This window comes from Dryas octopetala, chromosome 4 (genome assembly GCF_963921425.1).
Source record: "Dryas octopetala chromosome 4, drDryOcto1.1, whole genome shotgun sequence".
In the NCBI taxonomy this organism is placed as follows: Eukaryota; Viridiplantae; Streptophyta; class Magnoliopsida; order Rosales; family Rosaceae; genus Dryas; species Dryas octopetala.
Window position 1 is genome coordinate 10,039,853 of NC_141369.1, and position 19,126 is coordinate 10,058,978.

At 36.6% G+C, this 19,126-nt stretch overlaps 2 protein-coding genes and 1 long non-coding RNA gene across 6 annotated transcripts; 1 reads left to right on the top strand and 2 right to left on the bottom strand.

Moving 5' to 3' along the window:
• Positions 1 to 829: 829 nt before the first annotated feature.
• Positions 830 to 5,996, bottom strand: TPX2 (targeting protein for XKLP2). 2 transcript variants are annotated; one of them, XM_086241450.1, is made up of 20 exons: positions 5,838 to 5,996; positions 4,862 to 4,944; positions 4,644 to 4,769; positions 4,473 to 4,540; positions 4,121 to 4,366; positions 3,939 to 4,035; positions 3,715 to 3,828; positions 3,517 to 3,624; positions 3,234 to 3,386; positions 3,077 to 3,139; positions 2,920 to 3,000; positions 2,664 to 2,822; positions 2,429 to 2,563; positions 2,247 to 2,324; positions 2,031 to 2,150; positions 1,754 to 1,920; positions 1,555 to 1,663; positions 1,379 to 1,438; positions 1,193 to 1,287; positions 830 to 1,102 (listed from the first exon to the last, which is right to left on the bottom strand). In XM_086241450.1, the coding sequence occupies exons 1-20, from the start codon at positions 5,974 to 5,976 to the stop codon at positions 988 to 990; spliced, it is 2,316 nt and encodes a 771-aa protein (XP_086097576.1). In that variant the 5' UTR covers positions 5,977 to 5,996; the 3' UTR covers positions 830 to 987. The 2 variants fall into 2 exon arrangements, with proteins under 2 accessions (XP_086097576.1, XP_086097575.1); XM_086241449.1 differs by having other exon boundaries at positions 4,629 to 4,769.
• A 1,448-nt stretch (positions 5,997 to 7,444) lies between these two features.
• LOC147286664 (uncharacterized) lies at positions 7,445 to 7,813 on the top strand. The gene has a single exon (XM_086240811.1). It carries the CDS (start codon positions 7,445 to 7,447, stop codon positions 7,811 to 7,813), a length of 369 nt encoding a protein of 122 aa, XP_086096937.1.
• Positions 7,814 to 12,049: 4,236 nt separating this feature from the next.
• On the bottom strand, positions 12,050 to 15,869 carry LOC147286665 (uncharacterized). 3 transcript variants are annotated; one of them, XR_015121915.1, is made up of 7 exons: positions 15,457 to 15,869; positions 14,503 to 14,627; positions 13,931 to 14,050; positions 13,346 to 13,420; positions 13,196 to 13,251; positions 12,625 to 12,886; positions 12,050 to 12,482 (listed from the first exon to the last, which is right to left on the bottom strand). It is a non-coding gene; the product is annotated as an uncharacterized LOC147286665 (long non-coding RNA). The 3 variants fall into 3 exon arrangements; XR_015121917.1 differs by having other exon boundaries at positions 14,503 to 14,642; XR_015121916.1 differs by lacking the exon at positions 14,503 to 14,627.
• Positions 15,870 to 19,126: the final 3,257 nt, after the last annotated feature.

Below are 19,126 nucleotides of genomic sequence, written 5' to 3' on the forward strand. Positions count from 1 at the left end.
AAATTTTGTGAATAAGCTCGTAGTGGCCCCCTCACTTTGAGTTTTTAAACTTTGGCCCCCTAAATTATAAATTCTGGCTCCGACCCTGAATCACAAACTAATAAGCTTAACAAGAAAGAGAGGGAAGAGGGAGGGAGGGTTGCCGGTGGTGGTGGGGTTGCTGGGCTTGGAATTTTGGTGTTTTTTTTTAACACTTAGGGGTAAATTGGAATAATTTGGGATATTTTTTTTTTGACTTTTAAAAGAAAACAATGAGGTCTTGCTAGAGTTTTCCAAACTTTCTCTATAACTCATTGTCGGACCAACCTGGTGCTCTAAGAGCATCTCTAGCCCTTCCCTAAACCTTTTTTCAAATTTAAATTTGAAGGCAAATGACATAAAACACAACTCTAATCCTTTCATAAAATCTCCTCAAATTTGAGATTTTCCTAAAAATTTCCACAAATCAAGTTGAACTTTTTTCTCAAACTTATCTTCATTGGAGGAAAATATAGGGAAATGACAGGAGATGCTCTACAGGGCTACATAAAGATAGAGCATCTCAATTAATAAAAACCACCCATAATCATAAGAGTAAGGAGTTCAAGAAAGAACTCCTTTACCATTTCAACCATAAACCTAAACCCGCTTTGCCTCCCAAACACCATCCTCCGTTCTTCAACTTAATAGTAGTCTAAAAATTCTTGTGCCATGGCTATATCCATGCCCATGGGAAAATTCTGATAATTATAAATTTATATATATTCAGAAAATTTATTAATAACCAGCAAAAAACTGATGTTCACCTAATTTTGAAAGAATACTAGAAATTGGGTTTCTCATTCCAAGTGAAAAATTTACAGTAATCTTGTGCGTTCAGTTGGTGTTAAAAGAATGATACACGAATATATTGCTATTAGCAAATGGAATACATAAACTCGTACAGACCCTATACAAGGGTTCAAGAGTTCTTGAACAACTACACCACCCCCGCAACCTGGTACCCAATCATCTCATCTGTGAAGCAGCGCTGGAAATGGCGTTGTTGATCATCATCCGCCTTTCTTTCCGTTGGATCACACGTAAATTTGGTGATTTTGCTTTTGTTGTTTCCTTTGAACCCCTGTATCATGCAGCACCAATCAATCAATCAATCAAGTAAGAAAACAATGCAATAAAGAAAACTGTTAAGGTCAGCATGCATTTTCCTTACTTCTTGGGGCAGAAAGGATGCTCAAAATTAGGCACTGGCCTTGCATGGGGTACCAGTGTCCTTCTCAGTTGTTTAAGTGCCTTCTCTTCCTCCAACTGCAAACAATAGGTCAAGTATATTAAGTTTGTATCATGCAAGCTACTAATACCATCAACTATGCAAAAGTAGATATAAAATCATGCATACCATCCTTGCTGCCTCACTCTCCTCTCTATATCTCTTGTACATTTTTTCTTTCTGCTTAACCTGTAAAATTTAACTTTGATTAGTACTGAAAACACCATGCTTTCTAGTTCTAGCTATGCAAAAGTATTATTTATAATGACTTCAATTATATGCTACCAAAGGAGGATGTGGATTACCTTTTGATCAAATTCTGCTCTATCCACAGCCCGATGAACAACATGGAGATTGAATTCTTGAACTTGAGTTAGAGGCTTACGCACTTTTTCTGGAACAGGAATTGGGTCCCTACATTATGAGAAAAAGGGATATGAATCATTCACCTCTTCATACTTAGATGCCAGGGCTAAATAAATCCTACAGAATTAGCTTTCTTACTCTTTCAAGATTGGTTGTGCCTTAAAAACCCTTATCTGGGCTGCTTCTCTCTCCATTCTCTGTCTTTCTTCCATTTCCCTTTGCATTTCCTCCTCATGCCTCACCAAACTCTCCAGTTGGAAAGGTTCAGGTTTTGTGCATTGCTTGGGATCTGGTTTGGGTGGGATCTGGTTTTCAGAGAATAGGAATCATGTAAGAGAATAGGCATCGTAATACCACCTTTATTGCAATTGCAAGTAAATAAAATCAGGAAAAAAGAAAAAATAGATTTATGTACCACTGGGTAATCAGTTGTATAGGGATATGGGTTAGCCTTGGGCACCCTAGCTCTTTCTTCTTCCCATTGCTTCTGCATTACTTCGGTGAAAAATCTCCTTTCTTTCTCAGCCCCTCTTTCCTGATGACGTAAAGACAAAACAAATAAACAGGTTATGAACAGATTGCATCACTGACTTCTGAACTTCATTTGTTCTGAAGGAAGGGATTGCCATACCTCAGTGTGGAGATGGAATGGATTTGGCCTTGTGTTTCTCGGAAGCGGATTCTGGTGGGGCTCCGAATTCAAAGACAACTGGAAAACAGAACGTATTATTTATGAGAAGCTGTACGTACTGATACTTTTCTTTCTTATTATGCTAAATTTGCAGCAGGATCAAGAAGATTCATTTTCACTACCTTATCAAATAGATCAGCAATGGCAGAAGGTGGCGGTGGTATTCTTTCATTTGTTGCAAAATGGAATTCCTGAGGTTTAGTCACATGTTTCTTGGCATTACAGAACACCCCCAGATCTCCTTTACTTTCAAATATCTACAAAATATGAAAAGAAAACATCTCAATTAATCGGTTCCTAAAGTTTTTAAGAAGAATATCATTGAAAACTGAAAAGGAACTGAAAGGTAGGAAATACCTTCTTATTCAGAGGCTTTGCCTTGAACTTTGGAATTTTTTCAAGTTCTTCCTGCTCAATTTCCAAAGAACTTTTCACCTTGGTTGGACGGGCCCTCAATAATGTATGTAGCACAGGGGTTTTAGGTTCAGTTAGATGGTGAGGCTTCCATTGATTATTCTGTCATTAATGGAAAGAGAAAATCATCAGTGAGCTAATTAATTTAACTAGTTTAGCAAGAATGAAGAATGGAAACAGCAAATATGATTCTCTATACCTGTCGGGACACATCTGTTGAAGCCACTGAGGCTGTTTCTGCATTCTGATTGGCTCTTGCCATTGTCTCCAAATGGAATTCCTGCATCAATTAGAAAGACGTATTATTATTAACTTCCATTTCCTTCTTACCAACATCCAATCCACAGTAGCTTTACCTGAAATTCCGGTGGCTGGGGTGTACTTCTTGGCATTGCAGGTAATGACGGGGCTTCTAGAATCTGTAACAAGCAACAAAATCCAATGAATCCAACAGATATAGACAATGGGCGAAAGTGAGAATCACAAATAAAAGTAAAAGAATTACAAAATTACCTTTTTATTTACTGGTCGAGCCTTAAACTTCGGCATTTTAGCCATCATCTCTTCTTCAATCTCAGCAGTACTCTTCACTCTCACTGAACGAACACGCTGGGATGTTTCAAATTCAGGCTCCTTAGGCCTTGTCAAGGTGAGTTTTGGCTTCATCTGAATGACAGAAACAACATCAACCTAAATAGTAAATAAAAGGAATTTGACAAAAATAAAACAAAATAAGATATAAAAGAACTTAAAGAATCAAATTTCATAAAGTGGGGACAAGACTAAGTTTCTTTACATGTGAAAGAGAACCGTGAGGCAGTGACAAGTCTCTGGTACTTGATTGGAACCTTTTCATCATTTCAGCCATCGAAACAAATGGTGCTGCAGGTTCCCGAACATACACCTGTATATTGAGAAAGAATCACCGAGTCAATTCTGATATTGAATATGCAAGAGAGTTTAAAACTGGAATAACGTGGTGAAAACAACAAACCTTTCTATCCTCTTTTTGAGTTTTAATAGCAGTTGAGGAGATTAAATTGGAACTGCCATTGATATAACCCAATTTTGACTTGTGGGGCAATGTTTGGGGCTTGGGATTTAGAATCTGTATATGAGGGGACAACAAGACCAGTTAAGGTAATCTATAGAAATGACGTTCACAAAACAAGTGCCTAGAAATGATAGTCAACACAGAAATACAGAAGTAAAAGTAACCTGTCTAGATCTTCCTCCTTCCAACTTCTGCCGCTTAATTGCCTGACTCTCCTGAGCTAAATTGGGAGTCCCAGTCACATTTTTATCATTTGTTTGTCTACAATTTTGAGTTCAGTATCCAATCAGTACATCAACATTGAGAAGAATTCAACACGTATCAGAACATTGTTAAATACACCAACCTTTTCACACTAGATGGTTTGATATTTTTGGTTTGTGACGACTGTAAGTGACTTTTTTGCTTCAGTGCTGACGGGTTTCTAACCAAATTGGCTATCTTTTTAGCTGTCTGGTGCTTCTTGGAATCACTCACTAAGTCTCCCTTCTTGGAATAACTCATGAGTGGTTTTGGAGTGCAAGCTTCAGTTCCTACTTCAACAATGGGTTTAGTATTCTCCTTATTAGAAGATACTCTACTTGCCAAAACACTGCAGACAAAAATAAAAGGGAAAACCATAGAGCTTAAAATACATTCTTATCCACCAATAACAAGTAAACATACTCAAGAAAAAGATTTGTAGCGAGGAAACTAACCTTCCATTATCTTTAGCACATTTGTCCTTTCCTTCATCATCTTTGCTAATACCCTTATCAGCAGAGGCCTAAAGGGATTATATTAGGATTAGATACTGAAAGCACATAAGCAATCAAGAAAATAGCTTTTAACAGGAGTAAAGTTCAAATTAGTACATTGACTTGGCTTACGTCTTTTTCTTCTTTAGCCCCACTAGAGATAATCTCTTCCTTCTCTTCTGCAGGCATGAGCTCTGATTGAGGCTTAGTTTCCGTAGAATTATCATTAGCTTTGACTTCAGAGGATGATTCAAAGTTCTGCGAAAAATTAAAACACCAGTTAGACTAGAAAAGGTTTAGGATTCCAAGGTTTAAAGGCGATATAAGAAAATAACGTAAAAGATCACCACCTTCTGCATTTGCTCTGCTTCACTAAAATCGCACATGCTCTCAACTGTAAAAGATCTACCAGTCTTGATTCTAGGCATGAAGGCTGCAACAATTAATGAGTCCAAAAATAATCAAAACCTTGTCACCGTTTATATTGACCCAAGCAAACAAGAAAATGTATCATGCACAAATACGCATGAAATTCACTTTAATTGAAAAAGGTAGAAACAGAGATTAAAGCATAACTAAAATGACAATCCCAAAGACAATTCCAGTCAATTACGTACCTAAAAAACTTATATATGGATCTCTTAAATTGCAAAGAAAATTTGGGAAGTTAGGAAAAAAAGAAAACCAAAAATCTTAATTTCTTTGAACAACTTCTTTTATCCTAATTATGACTGTCTTGGTACTAAATTGATTTTATTTTTCTGCACAATAGCAACAGAGGACTGCCAAAAATTCTTATGTCTATCAGACTCAGACTCTTAGTAATTGTCATCTTACTCATATTTTCTTACCCCATAACTTCAGTTTAATTGCTGAAAATAGATTAACCAAAAACAGAAGTAAAAAAGAAAATCTTGCTTTCAAGAATTTGGAACCCCTCGATTGAGTTTAGTTTTTCATTTGTGCAAACGAAATTACTAACAAAAAATAAATAAACTGAATTTTTTTTTTCTAGTCCCTGAACTCTTAGCATCCAAAGACAAGCAAACTAATTTTCTGAGAAAGCAAACACCACAAAACAGAGCAAGCATCGAGACACCAATCGCTTCAATTGGAACAAATTCACAGCAGAAAAGAAAATTGAAACCCTAAAATTCCAAGAGAGGTAACGGAATTCAAAGAAGCAAACCAAGAACCCTAAAATCGAGACCAAATGCAATCAAAGAAAGATAGATCTGAGAGAAACCCTAACAAAGAAGAAGCACCAGGCAAATGAATTGAAGAAATTCACACAATAAAAAAGACGAAGAGGGATAGGGAACGTACGTGAAGGGGCATATGCGAGAGCGGAGTCGAACCAGAGCTCGGCCTTGTGCTTGTCCTCATCGCTCTCGTCCTTCATGAAATCGAAGTAGCGCGGCGCTAAGAACTCATAGACCTCGTCGACCATCATCATCGTCGTCATCGTCGTGGTGGTGGTTGCGTTGGAGTCCTCAGCCACAGGCATTGGTTTGGGTGTTCAAGCAATTGTCTGGTGTTTGGTGTCTGGATTCGAAGGAGGAAGAGATTTGGTGATTAATGAGAGAGCGTGGAGTGAGAGTGTAGAGGAGTATAACGTTAGGGGAAGGATCTCTAACGGTCTAATTTTTTGAATTTGGGGCCAACGGCCAACTAATGCGACTGTTCGCACTACGCACCGAGCTGTTTCTAACGGCTCTATTTTCTTGCCTTTTGATGACCCAAACGATGTCGTTTGGGTTCTTACAAGTTACAACCTGCCACTGCGGCACTGCTTATGTTTTCTTTATCGTCAAACATAAGTCATTGACCAATAAAAAAACTGTCAAACATAAGTCACTGTGTGTAGGTGACCTATAAATCAATTCAGTCTCTTTTATTTTTATCATGTGTCCCTGGTCTCTACCTGTCTAAATATGATCCAAACATTGTTTATCAGTTATAAGATTGAAATGAAATCCTCATCATTTAAACAAAAAATTTGATCAGGTGATTTCTTTTTTCCTTTACTACACAGTCTACACATGGGAATATAGAGAATACACTTTCCTTTATTAGAAAAATTTGTGGACACTCTATTCAACGCTGATTATATTTACTAGCGCATTTCAATTAATTTAATTTTCGCCGCTAATTGTATTTCTATTAGCATTTACCCAATGTCAAAATTGATTATAATTGTGGTGGTGTGTTAGTTATCAACTAGTTACTGGTTTAATAGTATTTCTCTCCATAATATTAAAGAACTCTAAAATTTAAATTCTTCTTTCCCTAGATATAAGAAAGTTATATTGATGTTGTCATATATATACTATCGTCCATGAGTTTTAAACTTAGAATCACGTCCGACAAAGGGAAGATCGATTAAGTATTATCCACTAGACCAAATGATCATTATAAATATTATATTAAATTAGTCCTTCAATGTTAAGCAATGTAAGGTTATCCTTAAAATTTAAATATATATGTTATTATTTTTTTTTAAACCTCTCCATCCATTTTAAACATGTTGTTTTTTGTTTTTTTAGAGCTCCATAGCCTCCATTTAAAATATTGTAATTTTAAACATATGTCTATTTTATTCCCATATGCTGTAGAGTGTAGATTGTAAAGAAAAAAAAAAAAAAGAATTACCGGCCACCTTGTCATATATATATATATATTTTATTTTATAGTCCAAGAAAAACAGCATGCACTCATGAAGCATGATAGTTTAATATTCAGATAATTAACAAACTAGCCAACTAATGCTGCTGCAATTACTGTAAGTAAATAAATCGTGGTAGAAACTCTCGGTTCCGACCTCCGAAATTAACTACTACATATACCATACGCAATCTCCTATTCACCAAACCATCAAAAACCCCATTTACATTTAGCGACTCTTATTATACAAACCAAGCCAGTGCTTATATATGGCTCGCCATTTTGCCTTTGTCTCTGTAGCAAGCCTTGTCGTACTGCTTTGTGGCGCGTCGGCCGCTAAGGCTCAGACGGCGTTGTACTGCGCCGCTGTTTTTGTGTCGTTTAGTCCTTGCATGACGTTCGTTGGGGACTTGAGTTCGGAGCCGGTGGAAGGTTGCTGCGACTCCATACAGGCTTTGAATTCGATTGCAAAGCGCGATCAACATGAAGGTGGTCCGCAGATGATATGCCAATGCATTGAGAACTCGTCTTATTGGACCAACGTTCCTTTCAATGCCTCTCGGATTCAAGAGCTTCCTATAAGATGCCAACTCCACCTTAGCTTCCCCATTTCTAATAGCATGGATTGCTTCAAGTAAAAATATTATTCTCTCTTCATTAATCGTCTCTACTTAGGTATCGTACGTACCACATTTACGTGTGTCGCACATTTGTTAGAGATATGATTAGCAATAGAATTAGTAGATAGTAACATTCTAGACTTTAAGAAGACTATATTTGTGTATCATTATACGGATCACAATATTAATAGAAATGTATGTGATTCTAATACACATATATGAGTGTCGGATTCTGCGTCTATACTAGAAATATAGTCCACAATGTGAAACACAAATATGGGAGAAATATTTTTCTCATTGCCAAATGTGATACAAACACCTTATTGCTTTCTTTTCATATTGCAATTAACGTGCAGTTAACTTTTGTTCTTTGTGCAGGGTTTGACTAAGAAGCTTATGGGGAATGCATATTCAAATTAACAATTTGAAGATTAAAGCAATAGTACTACTAAGCCTAAATATAGTAATTTAATTAGGGGAATAAGTCAAGGCTTATATTATATATGTAAGAGACCCTTGTAAATACTTGATGAGTTTCTTCTTCTCATGGGAATGAATAAAGGAAAACATTTAATTGCAAGATCCCTAGCTATGATTCACAATATGTTATATTAGCAAACTTGGTTTTCTTATAATGTTTGATTTGAAAAATGCATGTATCAGCAAATATATATATACTTATATATATACAAACCAACAACCCAAGTGCTTGAGCCAAAAAAAAAAAAAAAACAACAAATTATGGTACTGCACCCTATTGAAATTGAATGAAAAATTATATTTAATTATACATATATATAGTCCCTTGTTATTTCTTTGTGTAATATATATGCATATGCAACCCTAGCCGTCACCCCCAAACGCTCTCTTCTCTCTCCTCAGTACTCTTATCTTTCTCAACCAAGTATTTTCAGGGGTGGGGGTGGTGGCTCCTGTGTTCCTCATAGGCCCACCGCTCCTATCTCCGCTTCTTCCTTTTCCTTTTCTTCTTCGCTTATGAGATACTCTTTTCCCTCTTTGTGAGAGCTTTTTCATCTCAGTAAAGGAGAGTTTTTCCAATCGCTCTAGTTTGGTCTATCAGTGGCATTGTGTGCTATCTGCTCATTGATGCGCAGCGTCGGATCCTGCTTTAGCGACGCTTAGTTGCTCTCTATAGCTCTTTCTTCCAGTTTGGCTCTAGTTCTCGTTATGCGGTGTAGGGAGGTCACTATATATGCTTGTCGGTACCGGTCCTGCCGGTTACACTGCCCGATCCGTCACCTTGGGCTACTGTCAAACTCGATTTAGAAATGTTGGTTGGATTGTGGACCCAAATGCGACTAGTTCTCTAATGTCTACGGTGCTTCGCTGACTCTGTTTGGCAGCGCGCTGTAGTGTTTGTTCGATGCTGACGTTACGAGATCAGACTCTTATTCTGTTGTAAGCGTTTAGCTTTTTGGCCCTATTGTTGTAGGGCTTCTTGCCATAACTTTGTACGTATTCTCTCTGCCTTTTTGGCTGTTTTAATGTAATGTTATTGTTTTCTAAAAAAAAAAAAAATGCATACATAAGCTTCTTGGATGGAATCTCGTGGAGAGTTGTAGAGTGTATGGGGTGGTTCTTTGTTGATCAATTGATAAGTTATGTTAATGGATCGACAATGCAAAATTTATTTTTCTTTGAAAAATTTACAAAAAATGACCTATTTTCATAATGCAATTTTAAAAAATCTCTCATTTTGAAAATCCTTTTAAAATTCATTCTTAAAAATAAAAAAGATAAAAATTCTTACAAAATTAGTTCTTTTGGGTTGCAAAAAGTATAAATTGCCCCAATCAATCAATATTTAAGCGGTGATATGGTCAAAAAGAGGGTTGATAGATAACGTTTGTCATTATCAAACATGCACCATATTATCGACCATATACTATTGGTCGATATCTGACCAAAAAAAAAATCTCGATCAATAACTCATCTGACGCTACCATAACCAAAGATTGTTACTTAATTGGGGGATTTTGAACTTTTCACAGCCTAAAAGTGCTATTTTTATAGACATTGTTAGATTGTAAAATTTTTGAACCTATTATAAAACGGTGCCATTTTTATACATTTTTTTTATTGTATAATCAATTAGTGGAGTTTAAAATTCGAGAGCTAAATCTTAATCCTTAAACTCTAAATGAAAATCCCACCTGCTAATTAAAGTAATTAACTATATATGTCGCTAATGGAAAAGAAAAATCACAAAAGTCCCTTGCCGATCAATTTGAACTTGAAATTTTTGCGAAGTGTTGCCTTGTCAATTGATGAGAAAAAAAAGAAAAACTGTCAAAAGTCCCTTGTAAGGGTGCTCTATATGTAATTAAAGTTATGTTGGGGTTTAAGTTTAGGTTTGTTTTGGGCCCTTTATGTTTTCTTGTATTGTCATTGTGCTTCGGCCCGATCCATTTTGGGCATTTGAGCATGTGGGCCGTTTCCTTTAACATCTACAATTTAATTCCCTTCTTCCAGAAGTTACACTCTGACAAAAAAAGAAGGTGGTGTAATCAAAGTCATCCATGAAGCGTGATAGTAATTTGTTTAGGAGGCAATCAACAAACTAACTGATTAACAATGAATTAAAGCTTTGTTTATATGTCTAAATGATATATATATGTACATCCCCCCTCATAAAAAAAGCATCAGTACTTAGTACGTCTCCAATTATATATATATGTATTAATTAGATTCCATAAAAATTAGTGATCATGGCTCGCCTTTTTGCTTGTGTGACTATCTTTCTCTTAATTTGTGGCTCGGCCAACGCTCAGGCGTGTGCTGATGTCTGGCACACATTCGGCAACTGCGTGACGTTTGTTACCGGAATATATAACGAATATGAACCATCAGTGCAGTGCTGTAACTCCATCGAAGCTTTGAACTTGATGGCCAAAACTGAAGAGAACGGAGCTCGGAATATATGTCAATGCATTCAGGACATGGTTTCTATATATGCTCTTCCTCCTTTTGCGCCCTCCCTCATCCAATACCTTCCCATCAAATGCAGTCTCCACCTTAGTTTCCCAATTTCTACTAGCATGGATTGCAACAAGTAATAATCTCTCTCTCTCTCTCTCTCTCTCTCTCTCTCTCTCTCTCTATGTATTAATAATATGCATGTTATAGCTTGATATATATCAATTGATGGTCTATTCTACTGCTTAAGCTTATGTATGGGGTCTAATTTGTTGTTTAACATGCTATCATAACTTTGATCGCAGGAAATTTTGGGTTCAATTGTTCAAAACGTCAATTCTCATTTTTCACTTTCTTGTTGATTTGTAAGGTGTATATAAGGTTGCACCTATGTGTTTACCTCTTTATTTGTATATGTTAGTCTCTATACACGCACCTTAGAAAATTGTATATAAAAGATCGAAGATATTAGATTAATTTACTTTATTAATACATTTCCTAAGAGTTTAGGTTTTTAGAATTTAATAATTGTCTAACTATGTATATTATAAACTAGTTATTATTCTTATAATATTTCACTCCACTTGGTAGAAGATGTAATAATTGTTTGAATTTGTCTCCCTTACATTAAAAAACCAATGTAATGAACTTATTAGTATTATTATTATTTTCTGCCACTACTACAAAAAAGGCCTTTAATATCGGTGATCCACTGATATCTATCAGGGTGAAAATCCGATATTTCCAGGGGTGATATCTATTCTACCCCTAAAATAGATATCAGTGTAACACCGATATCTATTCCATGTTTTAATATCAGAATGTTTGAAAAAACTGATATCCAAACATCTCAAACTGATATCTAAACGTATTTTAAATATCGTTTTTGTATTTTAAATTGATATCTAAATGGACTTTGATACTGGTTTTCAGTAAATAACCAATATTAAATCATTTTTATATATCGCATTACTTATTAAACTGATATCTAAACTAACTTTCATATCAGTGGTCAATTATTAATTGATGTTAAACTCATCTTTACATATCGCATTACCTATTAAACTGATATACAAACTAACTTTGATATCGGTTCTCAGTTATTAACAGATGTTAAACCCGTCTTTATATATCAGTTTTTTAATAGAACTGATATTAAAAACTCCGAAAAAAGTGATCTGTAAGGTTGGTGTGAAATAAATTTATTTTTTTTTTTTGTGCAAAAACTCATATAAATGCCCTGACCATGCAAGTACACAAATGTGTGGCTTGAAATTGGTGCATTTTCAAATTTTCCTTTCATCCAAACATTCCAAGTACAAAAATGCATTCCATTGATCCATACATTTCAATTAAGTACAAAATAAAAGGATTACAAATTAATCCCACAAAAACAATAGTCACAGCCATGATCAATATTTCATAACCCCTATCAATTGTTCCAATTCAAAGCTGCCTACACTTTCAAAATATTGGCATGGCAGCAATTCTCCTAACATTTGACTACATTGTTCTAAAATCTGCATGCACTTGTTCTTCCTTTACAAAAAATTGGCTTGGCCATCTAAATACCACAAAATGGCTAACGTACCCTGGGGGCATCAGATGCTTAGCTCGCTCCAGAACTTGTATCAAATTAGCTGCATATTTCCAATCATGCTCAGAGAAAGAGTTGTACAACACCCCATTTCTTTCAACTCGGTAAACGTAGTCCTCAACCACATTAGGGAAATCATAGTTAATCACCACCCTGTAACATGAAAAATCATAGTTAATCTCTTACCACTCTTGATATTTGTCCCAGTGAGTCGCTGTTAGTTTTTCATTAATAAGTTGAGCATGAAAACTTAGGGGAAAAAAGAAGAAAAGAAAGTGCGATGACATGAGCTAACCTTATATCTTTGATGTCAATCTGGCAAGTAGCATCATCAGTAGCAGCTAATAATACTGGGGACTTTCCGCAACAGAACTCATGTAGAACCAAGTCTCTCTCATGTTGAGACTTGTCCCCATGAATTGCAGCAGCCCCAATAGTGTCTGCAACCACAAGCTCTCTGTGGAACAAAAAACAATGACCTTAGAACCTTGTTCCCGGCATCTAAGGATCTGGTCCAAGTGCGTCTGCTTCTCCATTTGTGGGACAACTTCAAAATACTGCAGATTTATAAACAACTTATGTTTTTGTGAAGCTTGACAGAGTTCTCATAGAGAAGATAATAATGATATCAAAGTGATCAAACACTCAAAAATTACTCATAAATCATAACCCTTTTCAGATTAAGACTAGTTCATTGAAAAAGAAGACATTAAAATTAAAAAAGAGAAGAAAGCAACTAAATAAGTACAATAGATTGTAAAAAGGAAACAAACATCAAATTTTGCTCAAAAGGAGGAACCAACAAAACTAAAACCCAACAATCCCAATAAACCCTTTTATAAGAACCTGAATGCATTAGTACTCACCAGACCAGCAAGACAAGCATTTTCCTAGAAATCAGTGTTATCACATAATATATAACCTGCAAAAGTGGGAAACAACATACACTCCTTCAAATACCTCCTTTAATGTTCATAACTACATAAATAAACCAAAAATGATAACATATACAATACCAACTCCATGAATCGATCTCGCCATGGCCCAATTAGTATTCATAGCTCCTAGTCTAAACCAATTAGTTCTGAAAACTGCAAACAAAAAAAGGGGGAGAGGGAGAGGAAGGAAGTGAGAAAAGAGTCCATTAAAGTGGAGAAATAAGAAACTTAATGCTCAGATATTGGAGTCCAATTCCATTTATCACTAGGACTGAGACCAATTCACCAAATAATCTACAAAATTAAATACTGATTACTCTAAAATTAAATACATTAGTAATGATAACCAGACCATCAAGACCAATTATTTAAAATAAAAATACCATCCAACAACCAAATGAGCTAATATGTGCATATGCATTGACATTCAAAGATTTTTTTAACTGAGGAACATGTTCTGGCCACTTGCACCTTCAAAGATTTTTTTTGACTGCCATAGTCCATTTAGAAATCATCAGAGTACTTGACTTTTCATGTCATATGATATATGCAGTCTATAATTAATAGAACCATCAGGGTGAGAATTGCATTGTGAAACTTGCAAACAGCCAGTATGGTCTAGATCAATAACAAACAGCCTCTATCTGAATAACAGGGAATCACCTTGTAAAATGTCTCGCCAAGTCGCCAGAATAATTTGGGTTTGCTCCAAATGTCACAGTGTAGTAAGAAAAACTAATAGAGAACTTCTGTAATAAATATGCTAGATCAACAGTCCAAATGCTGCAAACGAGATGTCAGTATTCAGTCAGATATATCAAAAACGTTTCACATAAACTTATATTGAATATTTGACCTTAAGTATCAAGCATAAACCTAAGTGCAACTTTAAGCTATCAAGCATTCATATGGCACTACATACCTATTCCAACTTCACAAGAAGTATTCATTTATACAAACAATACAAGATTTCTGTAATAGGACCAGCTATAGCATGACCTTCATTAAAAAATAGCATTTAGGAAAGAGTAAATTAATCTAGTCATACAAATACTAATCTAGTATTTTCAACACTAGATCAAGGAAGCACTTTCATTCTTCTACAGTTTCTATCTTCACCAAGCTCTGAACTCATAATCCTATAAAACATAAATTAATTTATAAAGAACAATAATCATAAGGGAAAGTATATAACAGAAGGAACTTAAGTTTTGACTTTGTAAAGAAGGGAACACCTAGTTGTGCAACATAGTTCTGCCAATGTCTGAATATCGTAGTTGTTAATGCCAATGGTCCTAAAAATCATCAGAACGCAGGCGAGGCCGCAATACCAAGAATATAGCTGGTTTATGTGTGGGACCTATAAGCAAGACACCTAAACAAATTAAAACTAAAGTCACAATTTATTGTGTATTTGAATTTGAATCTGTATACATAGGGAAATCATTCAATTATTTGATTCATATTCAAAGGTGGTGCTGATACATAGGGAAATCATGGTTCACATAAACGTAGCTTCACAAACTCTGACGAACCATCAAATTAAACTAATCAATTTTCATCATATAGATTGAATTTCCACAAATGAAACGATCAACAAATTGAACAAGGAGCTCAACTTTTACAACTAAACCAACCAATTAAAAAACAAGGAGATACATATCATCAACAATAATAAAGCTGAATAATTCATCAAAGATATATATTACAGCTCAATACTTTGTAATGCAAATCATCAAATCTGGTTGTAGTTTCAGATCAAAATCCAATCATTTTTCAAAGAGTAACAAAGATTTTTTTGACTTCCATAATCCATTTAGTAACAGATTTCAAAGAGCACAAAATTTGAAAAATGTGAATATGGAAATTGAGAACACAAGAAATGTCCAAATGAACTGAGTAATCGAAGCAGATTTCTAGGATAAAGTGTAATCAAAATACATAATTTATACACATATATAATCAGAACTCCCACCTCAAATTTTTCTATTTGTTGCTTCAACACATATATCCTCCACGTTCTAAACCTTGAAGTTATATCCTAAAGCTGAATTCTCCAAAAATTTATGAAAAACCCAAGACAAGTATAAAGAAAACCCTAAATTTGAGGAAGCACCCAAACCCTAAATTCATTATAATTTAAACACAGTGAAAGGGAGACAGAGACCAAGAGAAAGAGGAACCCTAACCTTAATTCGGTTCAATTACCCACACCAATAGAGAGCTCAAGTTGACAGGAGAAGAACCCCTATCGAACCGCTGCCACCCACCGCTGAAGTTGCCAGAATCGAACAGAGAAGGTCGCGACCTTTCAAGCTTCAAAATTCTACCGTGCGTGGTTGTCGAAGAAAAGGGAGGCCATGGATCAATTCAGCTCAACGAGAGGAACCCATTGCGGTCGGAGTTGGGCCGCGACACCACTGGAATTAGGAGATCGCTTCGCATGAGTAGACCTTTGGCTCTGCCTGGGTTAGGTTAGGGAAGGGAAAGGAAAAAGAGAGGAAGATATGGCCGGTGGTCTCGCCAGCCATCGCTGTTGGACGGTGGCAGTTCGATTGGTGAGGAGGCGCGGTGAGAGAGAGAGAGAGAGAGAGAGAGAGAGAGAGAGAGAGAGAGAGGAAAGAGTGAGTGAGAGAGAGAGAGAGAGAGAGAGCTCGGGAGGGAGGGTCTAAGAGTTAGAGTCGAGATGAGTGAAAGAGGGTACCAAAAAAATTTTAAGTTGGAGGAAAAGACCGGTTCAGGTAACATTACATATCGGTTTAACCCTTATCTACTGAAAAAGGGTTACATTAGATATCATTTAAAAAAAAGTGGTGATATGTTATCTACTTTACATATCATCAAAAACCTCAATCGATATTAAAATTTTTACGATATCGATTTTTCAAAAAATCGATATGTATCTAGTGATATTAAAGGCCTTTTTTGTAGTAGTGTGCAGGCTCAACTAAGAATTTATGAATAGAAGCAAATAATTTACTGGGCAAAATGGTCGGAAGCCTGTTATAGCATGTATTTGGCAGAATCTGTAATGAATTAGTGGGAAATGCAAATTGATGAATAAAAGTTATTGTACGGAAAATCAAGGCTACGTACTCCAGCCTCTACATTTGGTAGGACATGATTAATAAATAAATTACATTTGTCTTGGTGGATATTCATCTCATGATATTCTCATCAAAGTGCTTTGCTGCAATTACTATTTACCAGTGGAAAAAAGGAAAAATTTGATAATGCCCACTTAAAATTATGACCCTTTTTCTACTTTGTCCTTATTTTTTTTCTTACAGCTAATTGCTCTCGAATTTCACTTTTGTGTTTTAAAAATACATACCGTCAAATTTTCTAGTACAAATTGTCATGTGCAATGCACATTGCAAATAGCCGAATGTTTAGGCCCTTTAGGGGTACAATAGTTCTTTTCACATGTGTCAAATATTAATTAAAAGGCTAAAGTTCAATTTAGACACTCAACTATAGAAGGTATTTCAACTGCATCCATCATCTACAAAATCATTTAAAAACATATCCAATCTAAAATCTAAAATTTAAATTGAAAAAATGAAAAAAAAAAAAAAAATTTCTTCTTTTTTTCCTTTTTTACCCCTCTCCACCTCCCACTTTCTCTCTCTTCCCTCTTGTCGGCCAACCCTTCCAACCCAGCCCCTCCCAACCCCAACCCCAACCCCACCCCTACCACAACCTTTCTGCCGCAACTATAGCTCGTAAGGGGATGGCCGACACTAGGGGGACCCGCCGGTGGCCTTGGGCAACGATCGAGAAATGGCCAACCTTGGCTGGGCTGAGGTGCACACAGGGAGGGAGTCGCACAGGAGAGGAGAAGGAAGATAGGGATGGTCGGGGGGAGAGAGAGGAGCTACGGGCTAGTGGTGCTGCGCTGGCTGGGCTTGGCCGGAGTTGGCCTAGTCACGGCCGAATTGTGCGAAGTCACACGAGAGAGAAGGGAGACATGGGGTAGAAGAAAAATGAGAGAAACGAGAGAGAGATAGAGAGAGATAGATAGAGAGAGAGAGAGAGAGAGAGAGAGAGAGAGAGAGAGAGAGAGAGAGAGAGAGAGAGAGAGAGAGAGAGAGAGACTCATGTAAGTGGAAGGGGAGGGTCCGGCGGGTTGTGGTGGAGGTGAGGTCGGGAGGGGCTAGGTTTGGTGGGTTGACCGGAGAGAGGCAAGAGAGAGAGAGAGTGGGAGGTGGAGAATGGTAAAAAAGGAAAAGAGGAAGAAAAATTCATTTTTTCAATTTAGATTTTAGATGAGGTATGTGCGCTTTTGAATAATTTTATAAATGATGGATGCAGTTGAAATACCCCTATAGTTTAGTTTCTAAATTGAACTTTAGCCATATATATATATGTGTGTGTGTCCTCAAGTACTGCCATATAAGGGAAACAATCTTTATCATCCTTCCTTGTACTAGCTCGTAGCTGAATGATTTTTATGGTAGATGCTACTGAATTATCATGCATCCCCTTCTCTCTCTAATTGGCGTACGAACTATATGAGGACTTTAGGCTGGTACACATGTGGCTGGTACCAATATATAGTCTCCCTGACATTATTAACATATAATTTTGTGTTATTAATCATAATAATTAATGCACCTTCATCTAGCTTGTTCATACTTATTAGAATATTAGTTTCTTTTTCTTATTTTCTCTTGTTCATTGGAGCCAAGGGGTCCAGATGGTTTACTGATCTTAGAAATCTGAAACTTGCTGTTGCAATTTGGAAGTCATCTGTGCTGCTGGGTTCGCAGATCATGCAATCAAGTTGCCCACTCTCTTGCGAAATATGGCTTGAATTGTACTGATGCTATTTCTTGGCCTGGGTTGGTGTTGCGCCCTCTTGGTTGCAACCGGCCCACTCTTAATTCTGATGTATTGCTTTAATTCATCAATGAAAATCTAATTTTCCTTAAAAAAGAAAGAGAGGGGAGTGGTAAGAATCCTCCTCTTTTGTTGGGTGCAGGCTGAGGATATAATTAAGTGCTGTAGCAGTAGACTTAGGAGCCGGCCCATAATTTAGAGAGAGAGAGAGAGAAGAGAGAGAGAGAGAGAGAGAGAGAGAGTTTTCATAACTTTTTATATTTTAATTAGGCTAAAGTTTAATTTAGACACTAAACTATAGGGGATATTTTAATTGTATCCATCATTCATAAAATCATTCAAAAACATACCCCATCTAAAGTCTAAATTAAAAAAATGAATTTTTCTTCCTCTTTTCCTTTTTTACCCTTCTCCACCTCCTACCTCTCTTAAGCCAACCCTCCCAACCCAGCCCCTCTCAACCCCACCCCCACCACAACTTGCCGGACTCTCCCTTTCCACTTACCCAAGTCTCTCTCTCTCTCTCTCTCTCTCTCTCTCTCATTTCTCTCATTTTTCTTCTTCCCTGTGTCTTCCTTCTCTCTCCCCCCGACCATCCCTCTCTTTCCTCTCCTCTCTTTCGCGAATCCCTCCCTGTGCGCAGCTCAGCTTAGCCAAGGCTGGCCATTTCCTGGTTTCCCAAGGCCACCGGCGGGTCCCCTTAGTGCCGGCCATCCCCCCACGAGCTATAGTTGGGGTCAGGAAGGTTGTGGTGGTGGTGGTGGGGTCGGGAGAGGCTGGGTTGAAAGGGTTGGCCAGAGAGAGGGAAGAGAGAAAGAGTGGGAGGCGGAGAGGCATAAAAAAGAAAAAGAAGAAGAAAAATTTATTTTTTCAATTTAGATTTTATTTGGAGTATATTTTTGAATGATTTTGTAAATGATAGATGCCGTTGAAATACCCTCTATAGTTGAGTGTCTAAATTGAACTTTAACCTATATATATATAGAGCTTCTATTAAGCAATTTTTCAAATAATTTT

What these genes read in the sequence shown, in the direction of transcription:
- TPX2 (XM_086241449.1), bottom strand. Translation starts at nt 5,976, where the DNA reads ATGACGACGATGATGATGGTCGACGAGGTCTATGAGTTCTTAGCGCCG. An exon ending in CTCACGGTTCTCTTTCACAT is followed by an intron (nt 3,387 to 3,516) that starts GTAAAGAAACTT and finishes TCTGTCATTCAG; the next exon opens with ATGAAGCCAAAACTCACCTT. An exon ending in CCCAGCCACCGGAATTTCAG is followed by an intron (nt 3,001 to 3,076) that starts GTAAAGCTACTG and finishes TAATTGATGCAG; the next exon opens with GAATTCCATTTGGAGACAAT.
- LOC147286664 (XM_086240811.1), top strand. Translation starts at nt 7,445, where the DNA reads ATGGCTCGCCATTTTGCCTTTGTCTCTGTAGCAAGCCTTGTCGTACTG.